We start from the raw sequence: 12,236 nt of genomic DNA, 5'->3' as shown, positions 1-12,236 counted from the left end.
TGCTATTTTTTGGTTGATTCAAGATTTTTACAAATGACTTATCCAGACGTTTGTTAGTTTTATAAAGAAAATAGCGCTGAGGTTCAGTTTCCCATGGAACCTCCCATATATTTCTTGATGAGATTTTTGTCATTGTCTACAAGTCAAGAGATGTTTTATTTTTAAATGTTTTGTTTTTATTTTTGTTTTTAGTAAAATTGCTTCCAAAGTAACAACGCCAAGCCTATTTCAGATTGCAGTTTCTTTTTTCAAAACAAAAATTTGACAAGATTCTATATATTGATAAACACTTACTTACGTTATGTTTTAAATCGATAGCACCGTAATGAGAGATTGTTACTAGAAGATATAACTTTAGATAGGAATGTTGCAATAAAAATCTTTTATTAATTGAGTTCCCCCAAAATTTAAAGCCATTCCTCGATTCCTTCTAGAAGTTGAAATTCCACCGAAATGGGGAAATTCTCGCCCGGTTGGCATCCAAACAGCTAAAACCGCAGTCAACAGAGCAACTAACCTCTCATGCCACATGCCAGCGTAGCTGAGCGGCGAACTGCCACTGAGCAGCATTGGGGCCATATTGGCGCTTGCGACTAAGTGTCCAAGCACAGCATGGCCACTGTAAAGGTGAGCTTAGAGCCTCAGTTTGTTTCGGGCTCTCGTGCTAAGCGGTACAACATGCTATCGATGCGATAACATCGAAAACCTGTGTTCGCCACAAAAGCAAAGTTAACAACGAATCGCAAACGAATCACAACGGATTGTGTTTCAAGTATTTTCAAGTGGATACGATACAAAATACGTGATGAAAGTAAGGGGAGACTGAAGCTGAGATGTAGAAAAAGTGAAATAATTGTTTATTTATATTTATGAGATGTTGCGTGATAAAGTGAAACAACAACAAACTATAAAAGCAAAAGTCAAACGAAATAATGACTAAATATAATAATGCGATTGAATAAAATGAAATAAAAATGCTAGCATTCATATATATGTACATATGTACATACATACGTACATATCTACAAAGCATTTAACTAGAATCAATGCACAAGTGCATAAATAAATTAGCAAACTTAAGTGTGTGTGTGTGTGCGGGACTGCAGACGCTGCTGATGCTGCTCAGCCAGCAAGTCAGTCGCTGCATGTTGACATTTGGGCATCACAATTCCAGGCAATGCAGACACAGAATCGCCGGTCTCCAGCTGTTGTCTCGGACTGTCTATGACAAAAAAATAAAAAAATAAAAGAATAAATAAATAATAAATTTGTGGGTGTGTTTTCCGCTTTGTGTGCTTGAGTGTGTGTGTATGTGCGAATATTTGCTACAGCAGTCTAGTCAATTTGCCGAGAATTAAATTAAATTAAATTAATTCCATTGAAAGGCAATCGTAAAGGAAATTTAGCTTGAAAGTTTCAATTCAAGACAAATATTCTCTGTGGCCGAGCATTGAGTGCGAATTAATACAAAATACCTCCAATATATAAGTAAAAATAAATATACATATATGTAAGATTTATATACCTAAAATATGAAGTAGTCAAAATTAGTAATTGAAAATTCAGTAAATTTATGGAATTCGTATTTGCAATAACAATAACTTATTACTCCATTGAGGTTTGTTAATTGCATTTATTGTGTATTATTGACCACTTCTTCAAATATGCAGTAATTTGACAAAGATTTTAATAAAAATGAAATTCGCGCTTACATATTTGCTAATGCTTGGCCGAGCTTCTCCTCCGAATGGTAAATGGTGTTAATGAGAAGATTTTTTCATGGCAGAAATACACACGGAGGTGTGAATTGCCTGCCAACGGGCGACCGTTTTTAGAAAAAAATTCATGTTTGGTATTGCTCGGATCAGGGATCCAACTTTGGATCTAACGAGTGTGAGTGCGTATCTTTAACCACTTGAGCCGTTGAGAAACATGGATTTTTGAAATTAGTTTTTTAGTTCTAAGATTGACCTTCTTCGTTGCCAGCTTTAATTTCTGAAATTTTTGCATTACATTTTCTGAAAAATTAAAATAAGAATACATACATACTTACAATGAGAAAAAAGGATAACAGATCGGGTTTTTGAAACTATCCTTTGACTTAGTGTTTCAAGTGCGACCTAAAATGCAGTAATCTTGTCGTATCTTAACATTAATGGGTTAAATAGATTCCCAATGAAAGGGGCAAATGACCTGTGGAATTTTAAACATGTGGAAAATTGATCGAAGTTTGATTTAAAAAGTTCTGGAACGAGCTTAAAGTAGAAACAACATTAAAAATTATGTTGTAAGAAAAAAATTAGTTTTGTCGCAAGTAATTTTAATTAATTATTTTACTAGTGCAGATATATCGAGCCCTAACCACGAAAAAAAGTAAGTGAAATTGTTTTCATAATTTTCTTAAGAAAATGTTGAAAAAAAATCGCTCACGTTTTTTGACGGTTATCGCTCCATGTGTTTATTATGTATAATAAGCCAGCCTGAAATGAAGGTTTCAGTGCAAATGCACATAATTTAGCACGCAGCTATTGTAAGCAGGGATTTTCGGTCCCTATTATTGATTCAAAATTGTATCTAAAAAATCATTGTTAAGGAAACGTCAGGACGCATCGTTATAAAAAATTGATCATTGCTCAACGATCTACTCGGATAAGCTATTACCTTTTATTTAATAATTTTTATTTTACGCTCACAAAATAATTGTTATTTGTTGAGTTTTATTTTTCGTTCACAAAATAATTGTTATCTGATGAGTTTTGTTTTTCGTTCAAGTAATAAAAATCATCTGGTGAGTTTTATTTTTCATTCACAAAGTAAAACTCAGCGCAAATAAATTAATATTCAGCCTTTAAGAGTTATTTTGTAACTGAAAAATAAAACTTAACAAATAACTTTGAATTTTTGAATGAAAAATAAAACTCATCAAATAACAATTATTTTTTAAACGAGATAAACAAAACTCATGGTGTAAGTATTATTTGTTGAACGCAAAATAAAAATTGAATTATAAAAATTAAAATCAATGTTTCGCTGTATAACTTATAACTGTTACGATTCCGATTGTAAGTGTTTTCGTTTTTTTTTCTCATTTTTAAAAGGAAGAAATAGGAAATGCTTTAGAAATACAAAAAATATGTTCGCCAATTTCCCCCTAACATTATAAAATTTAGTACTTGGTGCCAAAAAAGTTTTGTAGGAGGTGGGCGTCATACAGAGAAACTCTTCATTATCTTCCAAACTTTGGAGTAAACGAGTAGGAGTTACACCAAATTTGATCAAAATATATTTTTTTTATATTTGCGCCTTTTTTTAAAGTTGGTGAACGATATTATTCCTCGATTTTGAAGTTCTATTAGAATTAGTCTTTTCTGAATTTTATAAAAATCGGATAACATTTACCATTAGCAAATCTCACGAGTTGTTACATTCCTCGACAAAAACGTGGTGTTACGCCTATCTTAGAAAATGCATTGTATTCAGTTTTGAAGAAAGAACGAGATTCCATAGCGAAATTGTATTTAAATGAAAACTTTGGAAAGATAGACCAAAAAACGTAAAATAACCATTCATGCTCTTAACTAAACATTAGTTGCGTATGTAACGTATACGCCCCGTAGCACCATACGCAGTATTCTAACACGTTTACTGACGCGCTTTAACTTAAAAGTCATATTATTTAACAAGTAATTAAATATTGGCGTTTAAGATTTTTACACAGTATTCCCTATGCACATAAATATACTTATATTACTTTTTTTATGTATAAATATAACAATTTTAGAACGAATTTCGAGTTTGCCAATAAAAATTATAAATTTGAAAATGGAATTTGCGTTTTTCAAATCATACTAATCTTTTACTCAATGTAATTTTTTTTATTTGGTGAACATACTAGTTTTATTACACTAGACTCCTTCGTTTTGGCAAAAATAATATTATCACCATTTCATTTAACATTTTGAAGTATCTAAAATTATTAAATTAAAAAAAGCGTAAAAATTTACAAAATTTCTGCGACAGATATTCTACGTGCTGCCATTGTTTCCGTGGTAAACTCTTGAAGCTTTGCAGAAATCTTGTAGTTGTTGCCAACGCCCATTGCCCCAAATATGAACATTATATTTGAAAACTTCCCAAAGTTTAAAAAAAAAACCATTATGTTTTTTTCGAGTGACAAGAACAAGTAATTTTTAAGCAAAAAAAAAAAAACTGACTTTACTTCTCATTAGCGTGGTCCAATGTTATGCTGTAACCTACATACAAAAAAAAAATCCGACGAATTGATAAGCTGCTTTTTTGAAGTCGGTTAAAGAATTAGTGATCTCGGTATTTATAAGTAACGTAATAACGGTACGGTAACGTAACGTTATAAGTTCGCTCGAAACTGAACTTCGTATACCCGGCGCACACGTTATTGCTCATCTGGGAATTGCCCTTATAAAGGAAGATTTTCAATACCGCATATTTTGGATTTTTCAAATATCCCGTTATATGGGAAATGGGCGTGGTTTCAGACAGATTTTAAAAATTTTCACAATATTGCTTAGTGAGACATCGGTTAAGCGATCACTGAACTACTCAAATTTAGCCATAGCTGCCACGCCCATTTTCTAAATTTGAAAAAAAAAACAAATCCAATAACATGGCAAACCAGTAGTTACTGAACTATCGCAGTTTCTGATTTTTTCAAAAGCACAGTGGGTTCCTTACCACCAGGCGTTATCTATACCTTTATCGATGATATTATGGGCCAAACACAGATAGAAAGCCAATTCAGCAGCGCATTTATAAAACTAAGTACCTATCCTGATCGAAATCAATCGATATACTTACTACCTTTTAATCCTATTTGATAATGTGTTTTCGCCTATTTGACGACTAGTTCCATTAAACTTGAAATAGTGTAAACTAGCCTTAAGAAATTCGAGGCATTCTGATATTCATACATTAAGCAAACTAGAAATATGCTATGCTATTGGGTGAGTGCTCGGAGAAATTAATCTAACGGTTGATATAGACCTCTAAATTCCGGGAATAGTTATAAAAAATATAGTCTTGATTTAATTCATCAATAGTTAAAATAGCAAAAAATTAATTAATACGAAAAAAATTGCTGTCAAAACTTTTAAAAATTTCGGGGGTAATTGAAACCATACCAATCTACATTGAAGCCTAAATATTTTTCTTAAAACTATTAATTAGCTACCAGTGGGTTAGTAAAAAGATGACTTTGTATAAGCTAGCCCAGTTTGGAAATTCAACATTGTAAGTTTTTATAAAATTTCTTCTAAAGTTTTACGTAAAAACAAGAGTCGCCATGACTCACTAAAATGTAAATTCTTAAGTGTTTAAAGATGTTTTTCTTTGTCATTCGAAACATATTCAGGCTGTGCAAAAATTCAACTTTGCATTGCTAATTAAATGCTGAGTAATTCCATATACATACGTACATACTTACAAACATATGCACATGTACATATATTTCTCTACGTATGCACAAGCAGTTTATATAAAGGTACGTATTAGAGGGCTGCATGAATTCATTCAAAACAGCTTGTGAATTATTCATACGAAACGAATGAATGATTTTGGCTTAAATTTTTTTGGAATTTGAGTGAATACCTGTTCTGATATATGTGTCGACATTACAATATTCAAACAAAGTGGAAATAAATTGAATTGAAATAGATGACAATTTTTTGTATGAACATCCAAAAATATTTTTCTACATATGTATGTGTATTCTATATATTACTTACTTAACTACTGTACCCTGTTTGGCTAGAAGTTTGAATGCCTTCGTGCCGCCCTCTAGTACATATACTTACATATATTCCAAGGCTGGCATGTAAATTATCTTCCGAATGCAATATTTGACATTAGCATAGTGACTACGAGTTTTATTATTATTTTTTTAACAGCTGCAATTCACTATTTAAAATATCTGTGACTAAAAGTAAATACGTTACGTATTTGTAAACAAGTACATATGTAGATATGTATGTGTGTATGTAGTAATCTATTTAGTTATACTATAGACATGTATGTATGTACATACGAGTGTCATGACAAGCAGTAGATATTTGTTTGTTTTTATAAAAGTTAATTTCCGTTATTTCTCCACTGCATTAGATAAATCATTAATCAAAAGCAGCAAATATCTGTATACGGAAAGCAATAATCAAAGTTTATTCTTAAACCCTTTACAGCCTGGAGTTTTAATAAAAGCTGTTATCAGCGCAACTCGATAATATTTTTCTAATTTTGATTTTGCTCGGATTGGGGATTGAACCCAGGTACTACGGATTGGTAGTGCGCACCTCTAACCACTCAGCCACACTGACCAAATTTCTTTCTTAACTCACATAATTTCATCGAGTAGGGATATCTTAAAAGATCCATTGATATGCTCTTCGGCCCAGTCGATATCATCGATAAGATTGTGCCGAGCTGTGTCCTTTACTTTATTAATAGCGTGTTGCGTAGTCGATAGCTTCAGACCCACAATTACCACGATGTAAATAGGTGACCAAAACAAACAAAAACAAAATATTCCGACGATATGATAACCTTCTCCTTTTTGTGAAATCGGTTAAAAATGGTTCTGGACTGTGTGAGAATGAGTTCTAATTGCAAACATTGTGTACACTTCTCTTCCGAAAAACTCACAGCATTTTAATCGGGTAGTTTTTCATTGTGAGTTCCGCACTCGTTGTTCACTGCTTTTTTTACAGTTACAAAGTTCAGCCACTGGTCTCCTTTTAATGGTGATCTTTGGGGCTACATATATAAAAAAAAAAAATAAAAAAAAAATCGAAGAATTTTAAATTTTACAGAATTTTTATATTAAAAAAATTGTGAAATCAAACATTTATTTAATGTTTGCCTTATATTGTTTTTTTTTTTTTTAATAATGTCTCTCACTGATCTTAAAATATACTGAAATTTTCAAAGTGTTTTTAAGGTCTAACTTTTTGAACTTTGAAAAAAAAAAATAATATTGCAAACTACAAATTAAAAAAAATTCAAATTGAATAAAAATTGATTAATATAACTTCATTAAGAGCTTGAATTTTTTTTTCATAGTTCAAAAATTTATAAGTAAAAAAATAGTTGGAGGTAATGTATGAAAAAATTTAGCTATACATTTTCTTTAAGTTTTTGCTTTCACGATTTTTTTTAAATAAACAAAAAAGTATTAAAAATATTTTTTTTCGAATTTTTTTCGTACGTGTTTTTATTTATAGCTATAAATATCGGCTGTAAACGAAACCATATTTGTAACTAAAATAGTTTTGAGATATTCAAAAAATATACATACTTGTGAAATCCCGGGAATTGTGAAATTTAGAACTTTGCAACTTTGGAAAATAAATGATAAAAGAAAAGTTCTGATCAAAATTAATCCAAATCAAAAATGATCGATTCCAATCATTGGTCGATTTGACATGGATTGACCCTCCTATCAAATAGGAGACATTGATCTGCAAAAACTATCCAGTTAAAATGCAATTCTCATGTAGAATAATAACGGATATCCCGTATGTATCTATGTACATTTGTATGTTTGCATAGCATCCTAATTTTAACAATAATCCAGTTTTCTATCTAGTGCTATTGAACGAATACTCCAAAAAAGTGCGACGGAAGTAGAATCCCACCAAAAAAAGATTGTTTTAAAAACGACAGCAGCAATATTCACAATGATGTGGTGAAAAGGAAAGGTGAAAACTTACTTAAAAAAAAAAAATAAAAATAATGCTCCCTGCTGTCGTGCAAGCAAATCATAAAAATAACTACATATATAACACAAAGAAATAAAATCGAAAACCTTTCACTAACACCCAAACGGCATTAAATAAACATACAAATGTGAACGTTTTTTTCCCCCAAAAATAGACAAAATGAAATGCATTAAAACAAATAATAACAACAAAACCCATTAAACGCAATAAAACAACAACAACAAAAAAACAGCAATACCATTAACACTAGCCAACCAGATGCAGTGCCGACAACATAAAACTGAAGTGCTTTTTCATTGCCTGCATCAACAGCAACGCAACATTCGTGCTCTGTTTCTATTTTTCGGTATATGCCACATTTTCGAGTGAATACCACACGGGAAGTGTGCTGCTTATTGCTACGCCTGCGCGTGCGCTAATTCATATGCCTACCTCACTAAGCAAGCATGGTCGAGTCTGTGTGCCGCGAGTGTGAAGCGTGATTTAACGAGTGCAGCGCGCAACGTGTGAAGCGGCGAAATACGCGAGCGTGAAAAGTAAAACGTACACCTCCCAAAACACTCTTACCTCCTACACCTCCTCCTACGGTTGTTTGTGAACGCGGTCGTAGTAAATCGGTAGCCGTTGCATTCGCCTATGAGTGGCATCCTAAATAACTACATACATACATACGTTCATATTTGAATCGCTAAGCGAGTGTGTAAAATGTAGCAAACTTTTCTTTTTTAACGCTAGTACATTGTGTAGATGAAAACGAGTACAGCAAAGCAGCGCAAATCGACTGGACCACGGCCAGTTAGTTGTCACTCTCTATGCGCACAGATAGCGTATGTAGAGCTAATGAAACGCGCAAAGTGCCCGGCAAAGTACCCAACTAACCTACATTCAAATTTAGACACAGACTCAGCCTCCGATATTTTCATACGAATATTCGCGAGTGCGCGCGCGCGCTGTGTGTGTGGAAGAAGTTAAACTAAAAAGGATCTAAAGCAAAAGTCAGGAACGCCTGCGGAGTAGACAATAATCTATAAACTAGCTTGACAGCGGCAAAGGTGCTAATGCTGACGTTCGCTAATATTGCGAATAGTCGAATAGTATAAAGGTGCGACGCAAATGCAGCCATAGTAAGTTTTTAAATCAACTGGTCAAAAGACGACGACGCTGAGAGGTGGTGAGCTGACAGTGCGGTGGAAAACGAGTTTAGTACCACTAAAAGTGCAGCTACGACAACGTACCGCAAGCAAAAAGTGACCTACAAATACGGGTTTTCGGTTGGCTATTGTATCGACTGACGACGACCAGAGTCAGAACCACAGAACAACTGCAGTTAACATAAACATCAATTCACACATACACACACACACACTCACACACACATACACACAAATAGTGACATATAAATTAACGAGCAATAAACCATTGCTACTAGCGGTTAGTCGGACTAGACTAAGGCGCAGCAGAGCAGGCGACGACGACGAGTCGCGCGGACAACTAAGCAAAACCAGCTATGGCAACGCCAACAGCAACTACAGCTACAATACCAACTACACCAACAAAAACAATAATATCTGCAACGGTGCCGGCTATAATGCCGTTGAAAAAAGCTGGACCGCCCGTTCCGCCGAGGCCATCGCATGCAAGCGCACACGCAGCGGGTTTATTGAAAACACAACGCAATGGAGATTCAGTTATGAATGCTGTGGCACAACAGAATCGTGTTGCAGCCACAACAGGAACAGCAGCAACCAGTTTTGCTTCGAGTTCGTCGGTTTTGAGTAGTCGCGTGAGTATTGGCAATGTGACCGCCTCAGCTGAAATGCAGCACAATTCACAACATCCGATCATACAGAAGAAGCCATCGCTGAGCTCAGTTAGTGGCGGTGCTGGCGGTCGTACAATTATTTACAAGTCGCCCTCAATGAGTGCACCAAAACGTCCGGAAGCACCACCACCCACAGCTGGTGCCCCTCTAGGCGCTAGTACTGGTAGCACTACCACCAGATCAGGCACCAATATCGGTCCAAAGCCGCCGTTAAAGCTACGCAAGGCACCAGATATACCGACAATGAAACCAAAAGCTACAGCTGTCCAAAATGATGCCATCACTGGAGCGCTGGATAAAGAATGTAGCGTCACCAAAGTGCCTGTTAACAGCGTCGCGCTCGGTAAAAGTCCACCACCAGCGCCAGCAAGCTCTGTGAGTCCAACTGAAGTGTCTAATGCCAACAGTAATATCGTTATCGTCCAAACGGCGGCTAGCGCAGTCAACCTCAGCCGTCACCACTCGATGGGTAGCGGCTCACCGAAATCGCAATCGCAGACGAACAGCATTAAGGATACACGTCTTAGTTTGGGTCGCGTCGACTTTGAGCGTGTTGGCAAGATACAGCTGGATCAGTTACCGACATCGGTGCAGCCATTGCCGCGGCCGCGCAAAATTGTGAAAGTCCCCGTTGCCACAATGGATCTGGATGACACTGCCTCGACCAATGGTGCCCAATCGCATTCATCCAGTGTTAGTATATTCCGCCGTTCAAAAACTACACTCGACAATTTTACATCACGTGCCAATATCACTACGATCAATACGGGAGGTGTGGCCAACACCTTTCTTGGCGGCAAAACAGCTGAGCTGAAAAATAATCTGAAGAATGCGGCCGAGCGTTTGTTTTCGGAAATTATAGTAAATCAGCAACGCCACGGCAACGAGTCTCCAATAATAACGAAACATGAGCCAGCTATGCAACATCCGATGCTCTTAACGCAGGCATTAGCTGCACAACGCAATGTCGCGGGGGTTGGTGCTTCGGTAACTGTCGTCACAACCGGGGAGACAACTAACAATTGTACGCGTATAAATATCAATACCAGTGATAGCGCCCACAGCAGCGGCGGAAAAATCGAAAATATACTAAAATCACCCGAGAAAAAGGCAGCTTTCCATGAGATCCTCATTTCTGAATTGGCAGCAATGCGCGGCAGAAGCTGCTCCATGGAAAATCTGACCCGTGCAGAAACACCTAAAGTTAATAAGAAAGAGCGTACGCCTTTGACTAGCCCAGTATCGGAGCCGATCACTAAGATAACCACAACAAGCATCATTGCTACAACAGCAGTGGAAGCAGCAAAAAACCCGTTGCCATCAAACAGTAGCACCGCCAAAACCTATAAAACCCATTCGCGTAAACGTTGCAATTCAATTGAGGATCAGGATCCCGATACTGAAGATGTCGATGCAGATAATGTAGAAGATACAGAAGATGGCGATGAAGATGATTTGCAGAAGAATAACAGAAACAATAAATTTAATGGCGTCGGTACGCCAAGGAAGCGTTGTCCTTCGGGCTGCTCATCGGACTCGTCACCGTACGGCACTGAACGCTCGGCACGCATACGCACTTCCGATTGGATTGAGGTTGGCGATAATGGCAAGGAGGTCACCATGACCAGCTGTCACATTAGTTTGGAGGATTCGGGTTTGGAAGATGAGGAACGTTTAGATGAAATGTCATCGCTTGGAGTTGGGGATTCCTGGGACAGTGTAAAGGAGGCAGAAAATATGAAGCGGTGCCGCAGTGTCAAGAGGTGAGTGCCCTAGATTATTTTTCTTATATTTTTGGAACTTTTAGTGGGAATTTTACTTTTAATATAGGGAAAAATTTGTTTGTTGAAATATTTGCCATGGTTTTGAAGGATCTCGTATTCTTAGGCCGAGGTCACGCAATGAGGGGCTTTTATTCCTGGGAGGCCATTTCAATTTCATATCGTCGTTTAAAGTACAAAACCGCGCATCGCCATTCTGCAAAACCGCGTAACTGACATTGGCTGCCAAAAATTGTATTTTCTCATACAAGCGCTTGGTTCAATCCATATCTATTCGTCCTGAAATATACTAGCCAGAAATGCGATTACTTTATAAAAAAATAACCATTTGGAAATATGAGTGTTTTTACTCTCTAGAAAATAATTTATAGTTGTCACATACGCGGCTTTGCATTATCTTGATACGCGGTTTTGCATTTTGTTGATACGCGGTTTTGTACTTTAAACGACGATATGTTTTAATTTTAAGTCGCTCAGCGCTCAGCCACTCGCCGCGTTGCCGCCATTGCCTTAGTCATCGCGACAGCTTCCGCAATAATCATCCCAGCTAGTTCCTGGTCCGTCGAATGTTTTTCCTCCTACACTTCACTTGTCCCTTTTAAAGTTTGACCAACAATTGTTTCTTTTCTATCGCATTTCGGCTAGATTTCCGATAATTTTGGAAACCAAGGCTCGCAAAAAGAGAGCAGATATGCTCACATAAGTAAAAGTATTGATATCGGTCAAGAAGTTCATCTTATACTATATGTATTTATGTATCTTGCCAGCCACGCAATTTCCTTCTTGGCCTCTGTGTGGTGGTCATAAAAAAATATACGCTCGGAGTTTTTCTTTCAACAATGCCTATCCGAGGTCTGTAGTCAACTCCCTCCTATTTTGCTGGTGCAA

At 36.3% G+C, this 12,236-nt stretch overlaps 1 protein-coding gene and 1 long non-coding RNA gene across 2 annotated transcripts; both read left to right on the top strand.

Annotated features, from left to right (window-relative positions):
- The first annotated feature begins 555 nt into the window (after positions 1–555).
- On the top strand, positions 556–7,780 carry LOC108375129 (uncharacterized). Its single transcript, XR_001849128.1, has 2 exons — positions 556–811; positions 7,601–7,780. It is a non-coding gene; the product is annotated as an uncharacterized LOC108375129 (long non-coding RNA).
- Positions 7,781–7,904: 124 nt separating this feature from the next.
- LOC108375127 (probable serine/threonine-protein kinase nek3) lies at positions 7,905–11,330 on the top strand (the record flags this gene model as incomplete). Its single annotated transcript, XM_017631217.1, has 1 exon — positions 7,905–11,330. A coding segment is annotated over exon 1 (2,078 nt), but the record flags the coding sequence as incomplete, so codon positions are not given.
- Positions 11,331–12,236: the final 906 nt, after the last annotated feature.

Source organism: Rhagoletis zephyria, unplaced genomic scaffold (genome assembly GCF_001687245.7).
Source record: "Rhagoletis zephyria isolate East Lansing unplaced genomic scaffold, Rhagoletis_zephyria_1.1 Rzeph_scaffold_08547, whole genome shotgun sequence".
Lineage (NCBI taxonomy): Eukaryota > Metazoa > Arthropoda > Insecta > Diptera > Tephritidae > Rhagoletis > Rhagoletis zephyria.
This window is presented reverse-complemented; position numbering and strand designations above follow the sequence as displayed.